Source organism: Ambystoma mexicanum, chromosome 2p, assembly GCF_040938575.1.
Source record: "Ambystoma mexicanum isolate Mex_15411 chromosome 2p, UKY_AmexF1_1, whole genome shotgun sequence".
Lineage (NCBI taxonomy): Eukaryota > Metazoa > Chordata > Amphibia > Caudata > Ambystomatidae > Ambystoma > Ambystoma mexicanum.
In genome coordinates, this window is record NC_090923.1 from 282364853 (window position 1) to 282389597 (window position 24745).

Sequence of the window (24745 nt, forward strand, 5' to 3'; positions counted from 1 at the left end):
CCCTTATCTTCGCCCTAGACATCCCTGTTAGATCAACCTGAGATAACCTGCTCCCCGCTTCTATTGCATTCCTAACTCTGCAGCCAACCCTTAATCCTCTAACTCTGCTTGCACTCTTGCGCCCAAGCCTAAACCTAGCTCCCCCCATCGCAATTCACTGTACCTATCCATCCCTGCACCAGACCAGAGCTTTCCCTTGGCGTGCCCCCATCTTCAAGACCTGCCCTTCCTGTGACAGGGTTTGTCTTCCCCGCCGCTGAGCCGTTTCTCATACCGCACCACAACTCTAAACCTAAAGCCCCCTTTGGAGCCACTTAAAAACTCACCATACTATCTCAAAAAAACCCAAAACAGTTTCTCCTAGCTCGTTTTTCTCTAAAGTGACCTATAGCCTCCTATTTCCCCTGGGTGGGCAGGAGCCCTGTACAAGCATCCCTAACTCCACCCGTTACCTCCACCTATGGTGGCACCCCCTTTTCCTCTTTAACCCCATTCCTTAGCCATCAGCTCCTTGTTTCACCCCGCCAGTACTCTGCAATGATACTCTCTTGGCCGTCTACCGACCCGATTATACCATTGCCACCACACACTACCCTTTGCGATGTTCCAGCAGACAGCTTCACCCCCCCCCCCCCCCAATTCACCAGGGGCCGGGCATGCACCATCTGTCCATGCACTTTAATTTGAAAGCCCAACGACCTTACATAGTACCTCTGCATCCCTTCTCTTTTGCATTAGCCACCCTGCACCTCTCCCCTACAATGCTCCAGCAGACCGCTGCACCCCCAGTGCACCAGTGGGTGTTGGTACCCTCTGTACATGCACTTTAAATTGCACTCCTATCACCTCCTATAGCCCCATGCATCCCTCCTCTTTACTCATTGACACCCTGTGTGCCATCCACACTAGATCCAAGCCTTTTGCACCACACCGATGCACCTCCTGTTACTACCGGGATGCCACCTCTTATTCGCCGACCCCCACACACCCCCAACACCCTAGGTGCTGTCCCGTGTATTTTATTCATCCACTGTACCCAAGCACACTTCCTCTTATTAAAGATCACTGCGCCCTCAAGATATGTGGTACAGTCAACTAGCATCAGCCTGAGCGATAAAAAGGGAACGACTGTGTACCTTGTAAGATCCTCATGAGAGGAACCCAGAACTCTCTGGAGGCTTCCTGCCGAGTACAGGAAAGGGTGAATGAGCCTCACCAAACATACGCTGTGTTTGCCACTGCCCAGGCTGGATAATTGGAGGCCCGGGGGAAGGCTGGCCAGGTCGAGAAGCACATGCCGATAGGGACCAGACCTGGGAATGCTGCAAGGACATGCAGGGACTGCTGGAAGATGCTCTGCTGGAAGCAGAAAAAATACCCGAGCAAGCCGGTAATCCCATGAAAGGTACTTAGGTTACCATAGCGGGTGGTCGAGATAGAAGAGAGCAAAGGAGGCAGTTGGGGAAAGCTGATGACCCCCATCTCCCTCGTACCAGTACTTAAGGAAAAATGAATAGTCACATGAAAACCAGTGTACAAAATGGTCCGGAAGCCCCTCTACTGAGAACGACCTGTTCTATGGGAAAGTGCCCACCCGGGGGGGGGGGGGGGTCTACAACCACGTTTTAGCTCACTGTACCTTTTTCACAGACGAGAAATAATAATTTGCATATCATTATTTGTCCCACCCACAAGGGGAGTCCAGCACCGAAATGTTAGCCAACTCTCTGAACAAGAGTACCAACAACAACCCCAGACATGTGGTCCCGGGCCCAGAGCCCATAGCAAGTTGGGGAAGTATGGAGATAATAATATATAGGGGACTAGGACCCACATACAAGAGAGACAAGCTGCGCAACAAGGCAGGAAAATCTAAAGACAACCCAAGACAACCAAGAGGGGTCTGGGACCTATGAGAAACCACAAGGTGTCTCACTTGCTAGTCCTCAGGGATCTGTCATCCAGGTGGCCAGGACTCGTTCATCGCTATTGGATCCAGTTCCTGGGGGTGGACCAGTGCGGAGGATCACCTGGATTAGGGGCGGTACCCCCTTCCTTATGACCCCTCTTCCCCATCCTACCCAGTAGGATATCTGGAAACTCAGCCCCCACCCTCTTTCTTGACACAAACACTTTCTCACAGGCCGATTAACATGAAAGACAACTAACGAACTAATGTTGACATGTCCCAACACAAGGGTCAGACAATTGCTGATAACTACACACACCTGACTGCAGAGGTCTGCAGCCTTCGTCCCTCCAGATGTGTTGAAACACAGCTCCCATCAGCCCTATCCAGCATAGTCAATTGCAAAGGTTCATGGGAGTTGTAGTCCAAAATATCTGGAGAGCTGCCGGTTGCAGACCCCTCCTGGCCAAAGTCCTTTCGGCATTACATCCATCCTGCCAAAGTCAACGAAGGTTTTTGAACATTTATTCCAGAAGTGTGTTCTGTTGGTTCTCTGCCAGACATGGCCAAACCAGTCCTATATTTATTTATTGTCATCTCCTTCAATAATGCATTTCTTCCTCTGATGGCAACATTTTCTGAAGCTGTTTAGCTGATTTGTTTTCATAGCCGTTGAGATCAGAGCACTGCTCTTAAGCAGCAGAAGATCTGCTGCGTATTCTGCACAATAGTGATATAAAAGCAGTAAATCAACCCAATTTGCACATCGTGTTGTGAATTTATTTTGATTTAACACAGTAACTGTTTGGTATGTTTCTTCCCTCCAGATTGCCTAATGAACGTGCACCACAAGTGCCAGAAGAAAGTTGCCAATTTATGTGGCATCAACCAGAAGTTGTTAGCAGAGGCTTTAAATCAAGTTAGCATGGTAAGGCTGGCCACCTCTTGAGTTCTAGTTTGTTTCATATAATGATGTGGCCGTTCAAGAGCTGTTGTCTACTGTATAGAAGTCTACTGGCGAAACGAAACCTGGCAGCTGGTTGGTTGAGTATCCACTTGGGTGCTTTTTGGTTAGGCATCTTTTTTCCACACCTCCTTGAAAGGAGAGCAGAAAGATGAACATCCCTCATGTAAATGCTGTAAGCAACCCTAGATAGCTCCTTGGGGAGAGGGAGTATAAATCATATTATACTCCTCTCGTTTAAGGAGGCATGTTCTTGCCTCCTTAAACTAGATCAGCCAGGCATTCCGATTTTTGCTCTTCAACCTATGGAAATCAGGGGCCACATTATAGGAACTTTGCATTGGTTCAGATTCAATTTTGCATGGTATTTGCACTAGGGCAAAGGTTGCCTTAGCGGACATTCATTTATGTTTAAAGCATTTTTTTGCACCATGGCAATGTTTGCTCTAGTGCTGGTAGGGAATGGTATTAGCACTAGAGCAAACAAAGCCCTTGTGCAAAAATGAATTGCACTAGGACAGTGTTTGCCATAGTGCTGTCACCATGCACAGTTACACTTGAAGCAGTCTACAGTTTCTTCCCACAACACAATGCATTTGTGCAGCCGCAGACTAGTCATGAGGCCTTTGGCACCATATCATCGAAGCGTTACACTGGCGCAAGAGCCCAATTGTATGGTATTGGCTCTGTGGCAAAGATTGTGTTTCCTTTGAATGCATTGTTCTACCAGGGCCAATTTTTGGCACAGGGCTACCGCCATGCAAAATTGGATGGCAGTAGTTCAAGGAATGTGAAATGCTCTGATATTTTTCTCTGCAATTTTGTTCTAATTTATTTCTTATGTGACTTGCAATTTTCACATTTCCTTTTCAGTATTTCATCACCCATGGGCCTATTCCACTGCTTAGAATGCCAAATAATATCTAAAAAGAAATTAATTCTGCTGGACCATGTAAAAGGTCTTCCTTTTCTTTTCACATAGACTTTTATTTACATTTCCAAACATTTCAACAAGACATTTTTTTGCTCTCCCCGATCCGTCCAGAAGAGTTCCTTCAAATGACAATGTTCTTTCCATTCTAGCCCTTCCTCTCTCTTTTATCCAGTCTCACGGTAAGTCGATGAAATACCTTTTTTCACAAAGCAAATTACGGGAAAAATAAGGATTTCACACTAGACCCAAGAGCGTCGTGCTCCTCGGGCTCTAGGCTCCCCTAGCACCTTTCTGCAAGAATCTGAGTACCAACGACCAGTCTGCCACAAACCCTTGATCTCCTTGTAGCGAATAAGAGACCCATTCCAGAGCTACCAGATTCCACAGCTTACCCACCAATTCATGATCAGTAGAGGGGGTGGCTTGCTTTTCCACTTCTGGGTCAGTGTCAGTGCTCCCACCATCATTACAATCACATACATGTTTTCTTCTACCTTTGTGTATAGTTCATCCAGTCGACCTCACAATCATCATTGCCAGAAGGTCTTCCTTTTTGTATACTCCAATTTACAACTGCTCCCCTGACAACAAGTGTCATGTTGGTAGTTCTTTGCTCAGCCAGTAAGATTTTGTTTGAAAATTCAATAGTCCCCACAGACCTAATATAGTAACCAACTACATTCTAATAGTCGAGGTACATTATGTACTTAATCACGCCAATCTCAAGGAGTTATGGCAAAGAAACCGCTGCTTGGCAGCCAGTTTTAGAATCTGTCTGATGCTCCTTGGATGGAAGTGACGTTTAAGCTCATTGTAATCTATCACAGTATTTTACTTGGTGGCTTTTAATTTTAGGTGGGAGGGTGCTTTATGACTGATATATCACCCAAGACGTGCCCAACTCAAGCATTGGGCACCCTTGTAGTATGGATTTCCTGAATAGGACTAGAGTGGCAGTGTTGTACAGACAGCAATGGTAAATCAAAACATCTAACTAAGGGGGCAGCATGAGAATACTTTATGTAGATTTTCCAGATTCCAAAAATATGTTTGTTGTCTATCCATTGAATACTGGAGTGCAGGGTAATGATACTTCTGGGCCGCAATAGTTTATTAAACAGCATTTACTTGTTGAAAACCTCGCCAGTTTAAAGATGAACATAGTCAGTGTAGAGTATTTTGAATTAAAGTGCAGACTTCTATGGTACAGCAATATTTATTTATTTATTTATTTGGATTTGTAAAGCGCACTAACAGCCCTCGGGCACTGAGGCGCTGTTGCATGAAAATGTATTAATAGCATATGGTTTCCTTAGTTACATTCAAGTTAATTGCTCTTGGTTACATTGAGTTTGCAAACAAAATATTCCTCCTCAGCGGAGATTGAGATTATAGTATGAAGAAGAAACATAAATGGTTACAACTATTAGTATATTGTCCAGTTACATTTGACGGTACATCATGGCAGAGGAGGAGCATAGTGTTTACCTTGGTAGAAGGACCTAGAGCGGGGTTAGTTCATCAACATTGTTTTTAGTGCTTTCCTGAATGCTATGTGGGATTCTATACACCTCATGTGAGCAGGAAGAGCGTTCCAGTGTGCTGCTGCCTGGACAGGGAAGTTGGACCTACCAGCCCACATTCTCTGTAATTTTGGCATGGAAATCCTGTTAGCGTAGGCAGATCGTGTAGGTCTGGCTGAGGTAGGTTTGACAACTCTTTGGGCAAGGTATACAGGTGCTAGTTTATGGACACATTTGTGTGTCAGAACAAGGGTTTTAAAGATTATTCTTTCTTTAATGGGGAGCCAATGCACCTGCTTTCTAGCTTCTGAAATATGTTCTCTCTTGGAGATGACAGTGACAGCCCTTAAGGCATTATTCTGCACGGTCTGTAACTTCGTAATGTTTTTTAATGATGTCCCCACAAAGATGGGCATTACAGCAGTCCAGCCCAGATCCAATAATTGCTCTTGCAATTGTGAGACAGTTCTGTTCCGACAAGAAGCGCCTGGCTGCGTTCAGCTGTTTAGCGTGGTAGGCTGAGGATGACGCTATGGCGTTGACCTGCCTGTTCATGGAGAGGCCAGAGTCCAAGTAGACCCCCAAGGTCTTGACAACTTGCAATACAGGGATTGGTGTGTTGTCAATCGTGAAGGACCTGTATTGTTTGTCCAATTTCTTAAGGGTCATGGGAGATCCAACCAGCAGAAGTTCGGTCTTTTCACCATTAAGGCATAACCAGTTTTCTATATATTGAACATCAGCTGAATAGAATGGACCAAGATTCTGTTTATTTTCTATGTGCTACATTCCGTTGTCTTCCAACTGATTCTGAGGATTCCACTTAAAAACTGCTCAAATCACTGCACCCAGCCTAAGACTCTGGAATCCAGATAGCCCATTCGGGCTATCCATGCCAAACCCTGGCTCACTGTTGTCCAAATTAATCATCAGTTTACTTTCTATGGGATTGGTTCCTCACTCATGGAAGTGCTCCCTAATCCCCCCTCTACTAAAAGAAAGCTCTTCCCAGACCCCAGAGATCCTGGAAACATCAGACCCTTCACTGGCCTCCCTTGGCTTGTCAAAATTATTTAAAGGTTTGTCTTATACATGTTACTGGGGCCGATCAGAGACCATTTTCTCCTTGACCATCTCCAGTCAGGTCTCCGGCCATGATTCTACACAGGATCAGCTTTGGTTTCATTGTGGGATAAGGCATTGCAGCTGGCTCATTCTGGCTGTCTGTTGATGCTAATGCTGCTTGACCTCTAATGCTTTTGACACTGCTGAACCGCAATGTCCTGTTGCAGTGAAATTAGTTGATTGCAAGGGACTCTAATATTGCAATTAACTAGTTTACCTGTTTCCTTAAAAACAGAAAAGAGAGCATGACACTAGGCTTCATCTTCCCCTCTTAGCCGTGTTCCCCGCAGAATGCCCCGCGGTTCCCTCCCTTCACCTTTTGCTTTTTAATATCCATATTAGGCATTTATTTGACATTCTGTAGTCACAGCGCCTCTTGTTTAATTCCTTTATGTATTATACGCAGAAATACCTGTGCCTCTGAGGGGCAAATGACTAATTGTCGGCTGTCTCCAAAGAACCAATGGATGTCAAATGCTGGATAAGAACCAGTTTTCTGAAGCTCAGGGGATCCAAGACTGAAATTCTGGTAATGAGACCATATCATCTTCTGAAGCATATGGTGATCCTCTGCTCACATCTCCCCTTCTTTGGACAACAATTCCCACAAACCCAGGGTATGAAACCTTGGTTTCCTTATGAGAAGATGGTATGAGCCTGAATTTTCAGACCATTGCTTTGCTAAAATATTCCTCCTTCCAGATGAAATTACTATATGTGGTTCTCCCCTACATACCACAGGACAATTACCCCCTGCTAGATGGAGCTCTTGTCAACTCAAGACTGGATTATGGTAACCTGCTCTATGCAGTCTCAATTGAGAAGTCTATACATGATATATTACAAAGCAAAATCCACTTTTACCAGCCACCATGAGCCCTATGCTCGCCAGACGCCAACCTCCTTGATCCTCAGTTTTCAGCCCATGCCTTTGGAACTCTAAGACTCATTCCCTCACTCATGAATGTCTGCCCTGCAAACAAAACCTTCCTCTGCTCTTCCACCTTCATATTTACCCATCATAGTTCATATTGACTCTGCCTTATCCTGGCCCTTTTCCCACCGAAGACAGTGGCATTTGCCTTTATCCCTCCCTCTTGTTTAAGCTTTAAGTTCTCGTTCACCCTATCTCCTCTTGCAAGCACCAAGAGTTAATTTTGTTTGCTGTGTGCACAATACAAATAGATATAAACATTGTATTGTACATTATTATTGTCGCCTCAAATGCTCTGGTAGTCGGAATGCCCTTGGTGGACCGAAGTACAGAGTGTTGGAGGTCATGGAGTAAGATTATGATGCTTTTGTGCATGTGGCCAAATAAGGCTTAGCAGGGCTGGCCACGCTCCTCTAGGGAGAAACCCATGTGGTCAGGCATGTGGATGGGTGCTGAGAGGAGTCGGGAGATGGCGTGAGTACTAGAGACTCGCTATTTGATCAGCGTGTCTGAATTTGTCATATGTCTTCGCTGCATTCTGATGTCAGAGGTGTTGAGGTGTACTCTGGTGTAAGTAGGCGTAGAATTCTGTGACCAGCACAACCACATTTTGTCGTAGTCCTTGCTGTATTCTGATGTGTATGGGTATGGTCCACCCGAGAGGTGCTTTATACAGACCTAGCAGAATTAGGTAGGCGATTTGTTGTTTATGTACCCACTCAGGTAGTTGGCTTTTTCTGTCAATTCTTGCGACTGTGTTAAAATGGTTAGCGACACTGACAGTCTATGCTTCAACTATTTGCAACAAGAGGAGCGTGGGTTGTACTTACTTTCAGGTTCTACTAAGCGGATAGCATGGTGAGTCTACCCAGATATGATGCCCTTCAACCTTTTCGATTGTTACCTTTACCATGGGCGGCACATCCTATAGTTCATACATGCACAATGCCTCCCTATCCCTCAAGTCCTTCCAGAGCTATTCCGTGGCTGGTTCTTGATTGCCCTCCTGGAGTATTTCACGAGTGGTACCCCCACCCCCCCGGCCTCCTTGCGAGAGATGGCCATGGCACACATCCTCCCATGACAATTCCCTGTAGTGGATCTCAACCTGTCCGATTGCGATGGTGGTTATTCTATCACAACCACTGTGAGTGTGCTTGACCTGTTTTCCCGTACACGCCAGGTGCCGTGACTCGTCATTCCTTCGTCATTTCATATATGAAGGGCTGTGATTCAGCTAGTGGTGCTTGTGGAAATCCAGGGTCATAATTGGTGCATGATAGGTTGTGTGGTCCGGGCCACTGCTGAGTTTCCTAAGTTTGGAATGGGAATTGGATGTTTTTTAGGGAAAGGTTTCAAGATAATGCAACAAATAGCCACTTTTTGAGGATTTTTTAAAATAAAAGGTAGTATTCGGTTGCAGCGGATGTGCTGAAGAATAGTGTTCCAGATGGTGGAAGCCCGCATAGAGAAAGCAGAGCGCCAACTCTGGTGGAGTGGTAGTGGTAAGGGGGAATAGAGAGGAGGAGAGGTGAGCCTGATCAAGGGTTTCTAGGCAGGTTGGCAGTGGATGATATGGTTCGGAAGGAACTCGGGTCCTGTATTATGGAGGGTTTGGTGTGTGATGCACTTGGCTTTAAAGGTTTCTCTTAGGCCAAGAGGGAGCTAGTGCAAAATTCTGAGTGCGGGGGTGATGTGTTCTCTGGCCGAGAGGGAAAGGAGCATTATTGCAGAGACTCTTTGAGAATAGGAGAGTTTGGGAAAGATTTGTTTTAAGTGTGTAAGTGGAATTGGCAGGTTATGAATACAGAGTTGAGGTGTTTGGAGAGAGATAGGTCTGCGTCCATGAATCTTTAATCTCTGGATGACTAGTAGATACGTCATAGTAGCCTAGTTCTCTAGTTACAGAATATCATATCTCATGTGTGCGCTTGTGATCTGAAAAACACAGCAAGCATTTAGCATGTGTAGATTTGCTCAGCAACCTGCATGCCAATCCCATAGGCAGAGCTCCCTTTGATACTGCTGCATGCTTATTCAGACTGTATGGCATACGTTGATGATTGTATGCTAGAACTCATTGTCATGACAAAATATACAGACACATGTTAGAAAATATAACTTCTAAATCAACCTGAAAGGAAGAAACATGGCCTTTTGTGAATGTGTACCAAGCTCCTCCTTATGCTCAATTTACAATGAAATACAGAGTATTAACAGGTAGGGGGAGGCAATGAGTAATCCATGTGAAATGTGTTTATGAACCATTACATGAAGCATCAGTGCAAATAATCAAACTCAGTTTAATGAAGATGGCGATCTGCATCTCCCCTCGGATATTTGCCTGTGGCACAATGCAACTAGCTGGGATCACATGTTGCTTACAAACACGCACAATGCTACCACACACAATGAAGTTAGTGACCTCTTCGAAATATTGTGCTCGTCCACAGAAATATTACAATGGCAGCCAACCCTAAGCGGGGGCACACTTTCTCTGAACACGGAAAATCCAGAAATTTTTCATAACCAAACTGCAATGCATATCTGGAAGCTGATAATAGTGGTATGTAGCAGCCGATTTGTGACTAGGGCCCTCATACATAGACAGAGTTTTTCTTCAGTGTAAAACATAAGATAGTGAAGGCAATCGCGTTCTGACGTTGAAGCTCACTATGTAGTGTTCTATTTAGACTGAAAAAGCATGTTTTGCTCTGTAGGAATCTTATTATTGGTGGGTTTGTTCGGATGGCTCCCTATTACCAGGACACTGCTCCAGTTTTGTGTTTTTCTTTTTACAAACGACTGATATTGGGTGCCTTGTTCCAATTTGTTTCAGTTAAGAAAGATGACGCATCCTAGGATACAACCGTTTGGTAAATGAAAGTCCAGGTCTGGTGCTGTAGACCATAGGTGGGGTCTGCCGCCTTTGTTTCTGTAAATGTTTTGGACTACAACACCCATCATCCCTAGCCAGCATAGTCAATGGTGCAGAATCATGGGCGTCCTGGTCCAAAACATTCTGAGTGTGCCAGACCCCTCGTATGTTACAGTCTTGGCAAAACATTCTTTGAGAAATCCTTCTTTGGGTTAGGCGGTTGATAAGTGAGAAATGTTTAATTGGGGCTGCTTGCCATTTGAATATCATGGATGTACCGTCTTATCCAGATGAATGCATCAGTTGATTAACGTTATTTGTTGAAGATACTGACTTAACACTTTATGTAATCAAATGTCATTTCATTTGTCTCCTCCTTCTAATTTAGAGAAACAGTGTAATGGGGGTAAGATATTTTGTCTAAATGTGCTTTGCTTCAAAAGACTAAGAACCACTGTCTGTGCGAAAGCTTACACGTGAAGGCTGACCAGTCTGTCACGCTATTCAATGTTCCAAGTGTCAGTTGTACTTCTGTCTCCTGAGATGTGGTATTTTATCTTGTAGAAATCAAGCAGAAAGTCAGATAGTGGCTCCGGGGAAAGCGGAAACTTTGGAATTTACCAGGACTTCAACAATAAAGGTGGTCCAGTTCCCGGAGTGGACACGACCGGTAAGAACTCTATTTGGGATGTGAGGGCTAAAGGGAAGGTTACGAAACATGGTTGACCTTGAGGTGGGATGGGGGAATCAATGAAAGTCTGTATTTGCAATGTTCAAGATGATCTGCCTTATGAGTTCCACTTTACTACAAGCTCTCTTTGTGCATCAGCTCTTCCTCTTTAGGTGCCTGTTGCCCCTTTGCGAAATTTTCCGCCAGTAAGCAATCTTCTTCTTACAAACTCTTATTTTGTGCAAGCTCACCAACTGTGAAACCACCACCTTGTGAGCTAAACATGTTTACAAAATGGTTTCGCAAGATCATGCAGATGTTAAAATGTCATTTGCCACTAATGTTGCCAAAATTGACTATGGGTTAACGAAGGGGCACAAATTATGCCATATGGCACTGCACGCACCACAGACTGCTTCTATTAGAAACCACCTGTGGTGTAGCCTGTGATGCGCACAGTTCCCATATTACATCATTCGTTCCCTTCGCTTCCCCCATTTCTAATTATTCTCCAGCATGGGATCTGGCATGGATTCACATGCTCATGAATATTCCCCGTCATCAGGCTGGGAATCCTTGGTAAAAGAAAAACCAGTTTCACTTCCGCTTAAATCTGTATTTCTCCTTTAAACCAATAACTGTCCTCTGGGTCATAATGCCCCCATCCAATGACAGCCCTCTCCCTAAGCCTCTCTTCTGGCTGCCATCTTCAGATTTTTACCGCACGCTTCAGTGTTGGGAGTCCTCGAGTTTGCTCTGCGAGCTACTTCTAAGTTTTTTCATGTTTTCGATGGAAACAGGTTCTATTTCTGTTCCCAAAGAGCCTGTGTGCTCTTTTCTCCATCTGCCGACAGTGGGGACCCGTTGTCGGTGAAGATTGTCAAAGTCTCCAGAAGGCCATCGGGCCTACTTTGCGCCCTCCAACCATGACGAAGGAGAAGGAGGGGAGGTTCCTCTTCAGGTCCTGCACGAAGTGCGGGTTACAGAACGGGTTTGTGGAAGACGAGCACCTACAATGCCTCTACTGCCTGCACCCGGACCATAAGGAGGTTGAGTGTGAGATCTGCCTGGGATTCTCCAAGAAGATGACAGACACCGTAAACTGGTGGTGTGGCTTAACGCTAAGGCCTCTGCCCCGTGCCCCGAGCAGGGACATGCCTCACCCAGGACAGGCCCATTCGAGAAGTGGTCTTCTAAGTCCTTTCACGGTGCCTCATCCGTGGGGGCCCAAGACAAGGCCAAGAACCGCAAGGCCACTGGGTTTGCACCAAATCTGGTCCCAAGGTAGATATAAGCTGCGGTAGACTTCACCCTCCGCCTCCATTGCTAGCTGGCAATCTAGCTCCTCAAAGAGGAAATCGGCTACCCCGGCTAAACTGCGGGAGGAATCCGAGAGGCTGCGGACAGAGGTGAAGAAGGCCGAACTGCCCAAGCGGCCCCATCGACGCAGGCTAAGAGTTTGTTTACGATAAGAGTTGGTGGCAGCTGCTCGAACGATGGCTATGGGGAGCTGACCCAGTGAAGGTAGCCCCTGCAGCACAGAAAGTATCCTTGCCCCCCTAGGCGTGACACCGCCGCAGTGACTTTGAAAAAAGTCTGCTGGCACGCCAGAAGGGGGGAAAACGGCTCAGGCCCTGGTTAAAGCACCACAGGAGGTAAAAAGGGGGGTGAGGAGACCCCGAAGCAGCCCTCCCAGGCTGTGACACAAGCCATGGAGGTCTTGTCCACAGACGACGAGGACCAAGAGCCAGCTCAGCCGAGGGATGTGTCTCTGGACATTCTGTCTACCCTTCACACCTTGGTGTCAGAGATCCAGAAGAGGATGCCACTGGGCCCGGTTCCTGTGGTCCCACAGGCCCCCGTTCAGACTCCATCTAAAAAGAGGAAGCATCATCCGATGCCCCAATTTCAACCTTCACATCCGCATCGGGCCACGTCTCCTCAGCAGTCCCTGGTATTGGTACGGGGGCGGACACGACCTGGGATGACGACGATATTGTCACAAAGGGCGGCGGGTCCCCGCATTTGGATGCTTCACCTAGGGCGGCCTCACCGGACGAGGTGGGGTTGTTCCATACCATGTGTTACGCTCACCTTGTCTCTGCGGAGGCGTTAGGGCACGGTTGCAGCCATCCCTGAACTTGAATCACCCCCCTTCAGGCCTCTCCCCCAGTAGAAAAGCTGTGAGTGGTGGTATGTGGTGATACTGCTCCTGCATGGAGATAAGAGCGTGTGAGTGCGCCAATCTGTGATTGTTGTACCTCTCGAACCCTTCACCAAAGTATGGTTTCTGTCAGCATACGCCAGCACATAAAGCTAACCTGTGAATTATGGAAGATCAGCTCTCCGTCCTGCTACTTCTGGCAGGGGCGCGTCGAATGGGATCTAGTTCCTTCACTGATCCCTGATAAGGATTAGTCCAGTCCAGCTGTGACTATGCTTCTCCTTATGATTGGTAAGTCTTTCTTGAGCTCTTGTGATGCTGTTCGTTCTCTTTAATGCCTGTATATGTTGCTCCTATTCATGCCCGCAATAATGTCGCTCTTCTGTTTTCTTCCCTTAGATGGAAATGCGGCCTCAATGCCGCTATGGAAGATGGATCCAATCGCAATGCTCGACAGCAGGTAAGTGATGGTTTAAGGGAAAGCGCGAAGTATGGTGAAGCGCAACCCTTATACTGACTGTTTTTTCGATGTCTAACCTTCTCTTCTGTTTTTCCTTGAAGGCGCTGCTGTCGACAATGGAGCGTGTCGTGCTGCGGTGCCAAGATGAAGATTTCGCATTCCGGAAAGTGTAAAGATGAATACTTGGTTCGCCGGAGAGATGTACAGGTAAGAATAGCTTCTCCCAGTTAGTAAGTATGCTGGTAGGAAGCAGGATGTCCAGGAAGCAGGATCTTCAAAAAGTAAGTCTGACCTCAGGCGACGGTGAGCGTTACGCTGCTTGCAAGTGCAGAATAACACGAAGCGTCTGTCTTGAGAATCAGGGCAGCTTATATAGCTGAGATCGTGGGCACGCCCATTAGGGCCGGCTTACCAGCCACACCCTGCCACTCCTAGAGAGTGAGCACGTACAAAGGCAATCCATTAGCGGCCACACACAAGAATACACTTGGGGCTGCTTAATGGATGGAATGTTCAAGGTCAATGCATCCTGTTTAATGGATGGAATGTTCCAGGTTGATGCATCTGAAGTGCTATGTCCATAATAAGTCTTTTGGTGTTAAATGGATGTTCTTGTTTACTTTTGTTCATGAGCCTGGCGCCAGAGGCGCCAGGACAGTGTCCACCCAGGTCTCCTGTGCATGCGACCCCTGCATGTCTGTGCCCCTGACTTGATGACCATGACACCATTATTGCCAAAGCATCCAAGCTTTTTCAGCTTGTACTCGTAGAAACCAGGAAGGAGGGGTTCTTGTACCAGAGGCGCGAGTCCAGGAGGAAGACAATCCTGGCAGTGCCCTTTCTGGACGACGTGTGGGATGAGGGCCTGGCTCTCATGAAGAACCCTTGCACAGCTCCAGCCAAACTGGATAGCCTGGAGAAGAAGTACTGGGTGCCGGTCTCCACACCAAAGTACCTGAGGTCGCAACCGTCGCCAGATTCGGTGGTATCAGTGGCCGCGAGTAACCGGTCAGCTAACCTGTCTGTCTTCAGTCCCTCTGGACAGTGAGGCGAAGAAGCTGGATGCCATGAGTAGGAAGGTGATTTACAATCCGGCGTCCACGATCAAGGCGGAAAACGCACTGGCGATCTAGGTATGACAGAGAGCTGTGGTACAAGTTGGGCCCCATTCCAGAGTTCCTCCCTGACGATAAGAGAATGGAGGCAATCTCTCTTTTTCAGGAGGACGAAGTTGTGTCTGCTCACGCTATTACAGTGGCGTTGGATGTCACTGACACAGGGTTTTGACAGATGGGGAACGGTGTCTGACTTTGTGAACAAGGCTGGATTAAGGCCGGCAGGAATTCCAGCTGAAGGTGTTGGACATGCCCTTCGACTGAGAGATCTTGTTTGGGAAGGTCGTTGATGAGCCCACCCAGGCCATCAAGGCAGCTATGGAGACGGCCCAATCCTTGGGCACTCTCCAGCAGCAGGGCTCTTCTTTTCACTCCTGCAGGGGGAAAGTCGAGCAGGTCTTCCAAAGGTGTCTTCTCCTCTTCATGCCATCAGCCTTCCAGATCCACGACCCAGGAAGCCTACAGTGGCTGTTTCCAGGCCTATGGTAGCAGTGGCCAGCGTCTGTCGCCTGCAGGGCAGGTTACTGGCCCTGAAAACAGCCTGAACCAGCCGGGACATCAGGCCCTAACTCGTGAACCTTGGTGGGCAGCCGGCTGACGAAGTTAGTCAGCGAGTGGAGAAAGGTCACCACCTACAGATGGGTGATGGATGCTCTCGCCCAGGGACACACCCTGGAGTTTCAAGGCAGGTGTCTGCAGGTCCACGTCAGGAGCAGCACATTCCTCAGCTTCTGGAAGAGGCACTGGCAATGCTGCAGAAAGAGACGATAGAGCTAGTACCCCAATGGCTCTTGCGCTCTGGAGTCTATTCCAGATACTTTTTGGTCAGAAAGAAGGCAGAGTGCTGGAGACCCATCCTAGACCTGCGATGTCTCAACAAATACTTCGGGATGGCCACGTTGCAGCATGTGCTCGGCCAACTGGTAGAAAGAGACTTCTTAACGTTGATGGACCTGGAGGACGCCTACTTCCATGTCTCCATTCACAAGGCACATCAAAAGTTTCTGCATTTTGTGGTGCAGGGCCAGCACTACCAGTTCAAGGCCCTACCTTTCGGATTGAAGTCGGACAGCAGAGTTTTCACGAAGTGCCTGGTAGCAGGGGCGGCCCATCTACGTCTACAGGGTATACAAGGAAACCTGTACCTCAACGACTGGCTCATCCAGGCCCACTCGCAAGAATTGGCCATGGGACACAGATAGGCGACCATCTAGCTGCTGACGGATCTGGGATTCTCCATCAACTATCAAAAGCCCTGCTTGACACCATCACAGAACATGCTGTTCCTGGGTGCCAGGCTCAATATGGTGTCCTGTCTGGCATCACCCTTGGAGGATAGAGTAGCAACCTTTCAGGGTAATGTGTAGCAGCTGTTGTCGATGAAGACCTCCACAGTGTGAACCATCAAGTCGTTGCTCGGCATGATGTCGTCCTGTATTTACCTCATCCGGCTCTGCAGGTTACAGATGCGACCCCTTCAGGAGTTCCTGGAAGTTTGCTGGATACAGGTGTTCAGAAGCTTCGCGGACAAAATCCTGCTTGATGAGGAGTTCCGTCGGGCGACAGTGTGGTGGAGCATCTGCTCCAACATCGCCCGGGGTATGTGGTTCCAAAACCCTCCATACCAGGAGACGGTAACCACAGACTCTTCCCTGGAAGGCTGGGGAGCCCACATCGAACGTCGGCACGCCCAGAGGGCTCTGGCTGCCGGCGAGAAGGATCCCCATATCAACATGCTGTAGCTATTGGCAGTGTTCTGGGCCCTCAAGTGGTTTCTTCCATTTTTGAAGGGCAGGTTGGTAAGGATCTTCACAGACAATACCACCACAATGATCTACTTCAGGAAACAGTGGGGCACTCTTTCCCCAGCGCTCTCCAAGGATGCGTAGGACTTGTGGCGCTGGGCCGTCAGACAAGAGATGTTCCTCTACACCTAACAGGAGTCAAGAACACCATCGCACACTCCCTCAGCAGGCAATTGCGCTCCCGCCACGAGTGGGAACTTAGGCAGGACCAGGTGGACTGCATTTTCGGTAAGTGGGGCAGGTATCAGATCGATCTGTTTGCGACGGTGACAAACTCCAAATGTCAGAAGTTTGCCAGCAGTTCCCACCAACCAAGGAGCATGGGGAATGTATTCTCTTTCCTGTGGGAAGACTGTTCCTGTATGCGATTTGGTATCCGGACCTTCTCAGCTTGTCAGCGTCGCCTCTGTTCAAGCTGCCAGTAGTTCCGGATCTTCTCACCAGAGAAGGAGGTGCAATCCTGCATCATGACCCAGAGTTACTGAACTTGAAGGCTTGGCTCCTGCAGCCCTAGAGTTTGGTGGATATGAGTTGCCTGTGGACTGCAGAGAGCTCCTCGCCAAGGCCAGGGCGTTGTTGACTTTAAAATGCTATGGTCACAAGTGGCAGCGTTTCGCTACATGGCGGGGGGTCACAGAAGATTACCATGCTGAGGGTCACGGCCCTGCAAATTCTTCCATACTTGCTCTCCTTGGCCAAGGCTGGCCTAGCACACGTTTCTATCATAGTTCATCTGGGGGCTATCTCCTGCTACACCAGGTCTCCAGGAAGATCTTCACTGTGGTCTCAGCGACTCATCAAGGAGTTCCTCAAAGGACTTTTTCGATCTATCCCACCGGTGAAGTCTCCTGCCCCGGCGTAGGAACTCAGCGTGGTTCTGACAGGCCCTTCTCAAGTTCCTCTCATGGAAAACAGCTTTCCTTGTGGCCATCACCTCTGCCAGGAGGTTGGGTGAGATCCAGGCCCTAGCAACTGTACCTGACTTTCAACGAATCGAGGGTGGTGCTGCGGATGCACCCTTCCTTCGTGCCGAAGGTTGAGTCGGAATTGCAGCTCAACGAGCCTTTGGTGTTACCTGTTTTGTTACCGAAACCTTTGTCACCAGCTGAAAAGGCCTTGCACCCGCTGGACGTTGCCCATGCCTTGAAGTTCAACATGATGCACACACAAGGTTTTCGGAAGACTTTACAACTGTTGGTGATCTTTGGTCCTCCTGTGAACCAGGGGAGGGCCTTGTCCAAGACTTCCATTTCAAGGTAGCTCTCTAGCTGCACCATGCATGGTCATTGGTTGGCGAACCGACCGCTGCCCGGCCGTCCGAGAGCCCACTCCACCAGAGTTATCACTGCAACGATGGTATTCCTGCTTGGTGTGCCCCTGCTGGACATCTGCAGGGCTGTTACGTGGAGGTCCATGCACACCTTCACGAGGTTCTACTGCGTTGACAAAAGATTCCAGGGAAGAGTCCAGAGTCGGCCAAGCATTGCTACGCAACTTGTTTGCTTGAGGGGAGCTGTTCTGGAGGTAAAAGTTAATTGCTTCTGTTGAGCCTTGCCACCTCCCGTGGTTGTGTAATGTTGTACTGCTATGTATTCAGTATTCATGAGCATGTGACTCCATGCCAAACCCCATGCTGGAGAAGGAACAAATTACCTACTTGTAACTATTGTTCTCCAGCATGGGTCTGGCATGGATTCACATGCAAACCCTCCTTCCAACCCCTTTGTGTCTCTTCTTGGTCATACTGCCACTTTATGTGCTTACCAAATCTGAAGATTGCTGCCAGAGGGGCTTAGGGAGGGGGCTGTCATTGGATGGGGCAGTATGAACCAGAGGACAGTAATTGGTTTAAAGGAGAAATAGTTTGTAAGTGAAAGTGAAATTGTTTACTCTTTTACCAAGGATTCCCGGCCTGACAGGGACTTGTCATGAGCATGTGAATCCATACCAGACCCATGCTGGAGAACAATAGTTACAGTTAAGTAACTTGTTCCTTACTTAACATTAGTGGCAAACTTAATTTTAATAAATTCAAAGCACAGACAAAACTGTATGACTATCATGCATAAAGGTCACTGACCTGTTAGATTTCTCGCCATGGTCTGTCATGGGATTTCCAAAGCCCTGTGTCGTAAAAGACATGCATACACCCCGCAAAATTGCATAAGTACGGACATCATCAGAAGAGACATCACAGAAAAGGTCATTACAAGGAGTTTCATCAGTCTTTGAAATCAAGGGAATCATGGGTATCGGCATTAAAAGAAGTTGCCATGAGTAAGCCAAGGCACCTGAGGAAAGTATGTGTGGTATGTGAAGGTGAAGGTGTCATGAAGCAAGACACAGACAACAGATTCAATATTTACATAAAACACATTTAAGTTAAATGTCAGGATGGAAAAGGCCTAAATTGCCCTATGCTAAGGTGGATTTTCCCTACCTAAATAAAACTAAGGAAAGTCTGAGTTCAACTGAAGAATCTGTCTGTGTCCAAAACATATACTTGCCCTCACAACTAATATGTACAATGTGTAGGGTTGTCAGCAACCAAATAAACCGTCTCCAACATAAAGTTCTTAGCCTCTTCCAGCTCTCTGCTTCCCTTCATCTCCCTTCCCCAAGTATGACTAGTTCCAACGAAAAGTCTCAAAGATACCCCTCTTGAGTTCAGGATTAAATAGTTTAACCAGGACTCGGGGTTCCCTTCCCCAAGTTCCAAATTACACTTCCAAGCACCAATAAGAACCTGGTTGCAAGTCAATGAAGAGTTCAAATCTCAGGGTTCCCATCCTCAAGACTTAGTTTCAGCACAAAATATCTTTTCTCTTTAAAGTTTGTGGTCACTAGTGGGCCCTCTTTGTCTGTGGAAAAACTGTTTTGACATAATCTTCTAGCTTTGTTTCAGTATTCAAAGTTCACAATTGTTTTCCTTTGTAGAAAAAGTAGCATTCAATTTTAATGTTCAGCATTTCATGGCTTGCCTTTGAATTCTGACCTTCGTATGTAATAGTTCTGCTTTCTTATGAGGTTTCCACTAAGTTCAGTATTCAAGAAAACAAAAATTGTATTCAGTTTAGTCTTCAATAGGTGCAGGTTGCCTTGGTTCTAATTTTTATTCAGTTCGATATTCATTAAATATAGTTTGTGTAGATGTTGGTCTTCAAAAAGGCACGGGTTGCACTTGTTAAGATTTTCATTCAGTCCGATATTCTCACATGGTTTGTATTAAGAATGCCTATCGTTCAGCTGTGGTATAATACGCTCACCATTCACTTCAGAAAGTAATGTTTAAACTTGGAGACTTTCGAAAACATGTTTTCTCCCACACACGACCACTCCGATACAAAGTGTTCTTAGATATTTAAATTCGAACAATGGCTGAACCAGAGACCTTCGAAAATGTGTTTCTTCAAACACGCTACCACTCAGATACAATGGCCCTCATTACAATACCAGCGGTAACCAATGGCGCTATTAGCACCATGGTTGCTGCCGATATCGTAACGAGTCCGCCAATGGTAAATGGGGAAATACCGCCCCATTCCAAGGTTGGCGGGGCGATAATTCCCAATTTACCATTGGCCCTTCCCCATTCCCATTTTTGCCCCATAGGGCTCAATGGTACTGGGGAAGTCGGTAATTATGGTACTGCAAATTGCGGTACCGTAATTACCTCGGAAGTCCCTTTGTGGGTCCCTACTTTAACGGCTGGTCCAGACCAGCCGTTAAGGTTGGGAGCCGCAAAGGGACCTCGTAATCAGGCGTTAAGGGTTTAACGGCGCCGACACCTTTTACGGCGCCGTTAAACCCTTAACACCAGGGTCGTAATAACCTCCAATGTATTTCTTGCTTAGGTCACGGTAATGCTCGCGTACCGGGTTTCTCTCAATGGAAAGAAACTCCCTGGTCATGTTCAAAGGCTTTGCAGCAGTCTGGATCAGGCAGTCTTCTTCTCCTCATGTCTGGGGTCTTGAACCTGCCCCTCAGACACACATGTGTCCACGTCTCAACACAGGGGAAAGGGCATCTTGAACAAACAAAAAGGGACAACTTCTCCATCCGGCTCCCTTCATAAAATTCGGTTTCTTGCACAGAGTCCCAGCTCCCTTGCCACACTTGTGCCGGTCTTCCTGCTGCCGTTCCACGTATAGGCTTCCCCGTGTTCTGCTCCTCTCATACTGCTGGGCTGGACCCCATGTATACACCTGTAGCCCATCGACCGGCAACAATTAACCCTGCCTGACCACAATTAATGGGACATGCCTGTACCCGACAGCTGCTAGCAGTCATTTACTTCGTCCCAGTACCAGAGTGGTGAAAGAGCATGGTCTTCATTGCTTTTAGTGGCTTTTTCTTCATCCCAGTACTGTCAAGTGGGGAGAAATGAGGGGAACGGATGGGAGAAAGGTTGGGTTTGTCACTAACAGAAAAAAGGGAATACCGTTTCTCACCCAGGGGTACCCACTTCCATTCCCCAAAAGACCCTCCGCCCAGGTAATCCTACCTTGCTTCTCCGCCCCTAGGGTCGGGATCCAAAAGTATTGGCCTTTCCCTGGCCACCTGCATAGAGGATTCAAGGGGATAAGAAGTGAGATTACCCTTATACAGGCTCTCTTTGCCATCCTCCTTCATTAGGTGCCACCCCCTACATGCCCCACACCTTCACATCTGGACTGGCACTTCACAGGTCCTTTTCCCTCCAATCAGAGGCTTGGGCTTTGTCACATTGGAAAGCGGTGTGCCAATAGAAATGCAGTGGGCCAAAGCTGAGTGCAACTGCAACTTGTTTGGACCCTGCCTACAGTTTGACAGCTATTTTTCACTATAATTGCAAGCTTTCTTCTTGGGGTTATCTCGTTGGTTCATACAGGGTTTTGACTAAGTTCTGAAATACTATTAAAAAAAAAAACACTGCAGCCTGAACTCTAAAGTACTTTTCTGAACTTATCTTGAATTCTGCACTAGTCACCACCCTCTAAGAATCTCATTAAAAGCTACTTACTGTCAGTACGTTCCCTTATTGTGTGTTGCTATATGATGCGCTGTGCATTTTCTCCACCCTGCTCCCCTCATTACCTTCTTGTGAGTGTGGCCGTTTCTACTCTGCCACATTTACTCCTTGGAGAGTCTGGCATAGACCAGACTGGCCCTGCAAACAAGGTGCTGATTGATCTTCCGGAACCCTGATCTTGAGGGCGAGAAAACCCTTTTAACGTTTTCTAATTTGATGCATGATGTCCTTGATTTGCATATCTCGTGTTGACCTTTTACAAAGTGTACAATTTCCTATTACAAAGTATACAATGTCATGATAATATACCCTACAACCATGTACCCGGTCTATCCCTAGTTTCTTGTGTAGGGTTGGCGCAGAGTGTCTGGTCCCATGACATGATGATGGTCCCATGACATGATGGCGGCCCCAGGAGTGGTATGGGGAAGGTCCCCTTGTCTCCCCCATAGCAAGTGTGGGGCAGCATGTAATCATCACACTAAGAGTGACCCTTTTAACAGGAAACCTGCAATAATCTTACTGTCATCATGCAAATTCTGTATACCTCAGTGCAGAAATAGTGCCCCAAAGATACTCACTACATACATCCAAGCCTCACGGTTCCTGGTGTGCCTGAGAGTACAAAAATCAAGATGGTGGATCAGCCCGATATAGGTTCTGTCTGTGGTGCCCGGGAGAATTATTTTTAACACACCTGAGTGATTTAGCCACTTCACACCCACCAATCCCTGGAGAGTGCAAACTGAGCTTCTCTGGTGCCACTTCCTGAGCTAAATCTAGCCTGAGGAGGGAATAGATGGGGTATCAAAATCGGCAGAGAAGTGGAAGGAGCAGGTATAAGCATGTGTATGGAATGTCAAGGAGTTTAAATGGTAGCAAGCTTGAGAGCTGGAGGTGAGGTCTAGCCACATCCCCACAGGCATAAACACATAACTACTTAGTCAGAAGGTTAGTAAAGATGCCTTGTGTGTTGATATATTCAGGATTCTAAGAAGGGAGGTGAGCCAGAAACAGACTGAACACCTAGAGACCCTTATGGCGCACCAGTGGTCCAGGGATGAATATCGGTTTCTAAACCATCAATCAGCCCCACACCTCTAGTAAACCAGAAGGGGTCCAAACGGATTGGAAACACAAGCAAATGATAAACCTCCAAGTCCAATTTTGGTAACGTGGACTGAACGGTAGGCTTATCTCCAAAGGTCATGGATCGTTAGTTGCAACAAAGCGAAAATAAACATTTTACCCAGTGATGATGGGCACTGTCCAGTCAACCTGGTATACAAATATCTACTTTATTATTATCACAACAGACAGTTTGTACACACTACAAAATACAACCCACCCTGTAAAAGAATGCAGAGGCTACACTGTTTCAAAGAAGAAAAAGGGATGCACTCTGGATACTGACAGGAGGGTAGTCGGTATAGTAAATAATGACAACAGTTCAAGGATACTTGATTTCAGGCCAAATGGAGCAATGGGTCTTGAAATGTCTCTAGGGGCCTTCAGAGAAGGATCAGGGGGACAGAACCACTATGTACGTTGTGATTGTAGGTGGTCTTGGTGCTCAACATGGTCGAGTCGGTTTCAGGGTACTTTGCAGCTTCTGCAACAGAGTTCGCACTGGTCGAGGTGTCTCGGAAGTCTTTAAGTGACTGCAGCGGTGCAGTCGGTTGCCCCTAGAGGGACTCCACTAGCTTGAAAATATGCTTTAAGGTGGGCATCGGTAGATGCATGTCTCTTAACTTCTTCACTGGGTTTGTGTCATTTAAGGTGAACAGCCCAAAGCTGAGGAGAGTGTTGCAGGCAGCTGCCTTGTCTTTGGTTTGGTTCCAAGGCTCTCTTGCTCTTAACACCTAGGAAGCTTGCTGTAGAGCATAGCAGGACATGCTGTGTGCTGTCTTGGTAACGGTTCTGGAGCTGCTAGAGGCTACTCTGGATTCAGTAGCGCCCTCTGTAACCTGGGAGATGTTTCGGGGAGGGATCTTGCTTCCCTCTTGGAGGACCCAGTCTTCCTTCACTGGTGGAAGATTCAAGGCAGACTGTACCTTCCACCAGAGTCCAATGATGAGTTGTTCTTTCTACTCCTTGTGAAGTCTTCAGATGATCTGCCAAAAGAGGTACCTTAATGAACCAATCCTGGGTCCCCACCAACATTCTGTATACGTGAGGTCATAAGGTGAGAGCTTTGCAACAGAAAAGGTAAAGGGGTGAAAACATGTAATACTGAGTCCCACCCATCTTCCTGCCTGTTGTGGATCAAAGTGTCTCTCTGGTTAATGGAGCTCTCTGGGTCCTGATGTAAGCGACAGGTCTCCCTTGAAGCTGCAACGAGACCAGACTCTCTGGCTCTGCCAAACGACATACTTGTACCTTATAAATGGGCCCCCCTTAGCAGGGATAACTACTGTAAACATGCTGTCCCAGGCATAACATTACACTGTCAATCGATACTGAGGGTGGGAGCTGGCATCAGGTTGATACAGTTGCACATGAAAGGTTGTTGGGTTTTCCTGTCTGCTTTGTTAGCCTCTGTAGCCAGACCCAATGTGGGCTAGTTTGAATTACTTTCTAATTAGTATGCAAATTGCTGCCACCAGCTACAGGGCTCAACAAAAGGACAGACCGGATCGATTGAGCCTTTGTTAGCTAATTAGGCTGGCCATGGCAGGGGAAGGTTTTGCTCTGCCCCTTCTTGAGATGCATCATGTACTCCTCCTGTCATAGCCCAACTAAATAGGATGGGGGGGGGCTATGCCTGTAGGCTGTGTCTACCCAGAATACACAGGTCTATGCATATGTTGTGCAGTGGGCATAGGAAAATGTGTGCTGATGATCCCCACACATTTTCCACAGGTTCATCTACCATCATTCAATTTCATTTAAAATATGCAAAAAGCCCAGGCGAGGGCCCACCCATCATGCGGATGGTCGAATTCCTCATATGCTCCCAGCTCCAGCATGGGAACTTCCACCGTACTGAAGGCCTGGTTCGTCATCAAGGCGAATGTACCGGCTGCGGCCATCTGCATTTCCATGCTGGGTGCCTGGCTTGTACATGATGTCCATATCTAATCCCTGTAGGGATATGGGCCAACGCAAACACTCAGGATTCTCCCCTTTCTTGGCCATCGCCATCGAAAAGGCTGGTGGTCGGTGTGGATCGTAAACTGCAACCCAAAGATGTAGAGTTTGCGCTTTGTTACGGCCGACACGACTGCATAAACCTCTTTTTCAATGACGACCC

General features: G+C 47.3%; 1 protein-coding gene across 9 annotated transcripts in view; it reads left to right on the forward strand.

Annotated features, from left to right (window-relative positions):
• Window positions 1-24745, forward strand: part of PRKCD (protein kinase C delta) — a 1081757-nt gene that overhangs the window by 918117 nt on the left and 138895 nt on the right. For all 9 annotated transcript variants that reach the window (XM_069643552.1, XM_069643559.1, XM_069643551.1 and 6 more), the window contains 2 exons: window positions 2737-2837; window positions 10832-10937. In XM_069643552.1, the coding sequence (XP_069499653.1) occupies window positions 2737-2837; window positions 10832-10937 (207 nt within the window). The remainder of the gene's footprint in view (window positions 1-2736; window positions 2838-10831; window positions 10938-24745) is intronic.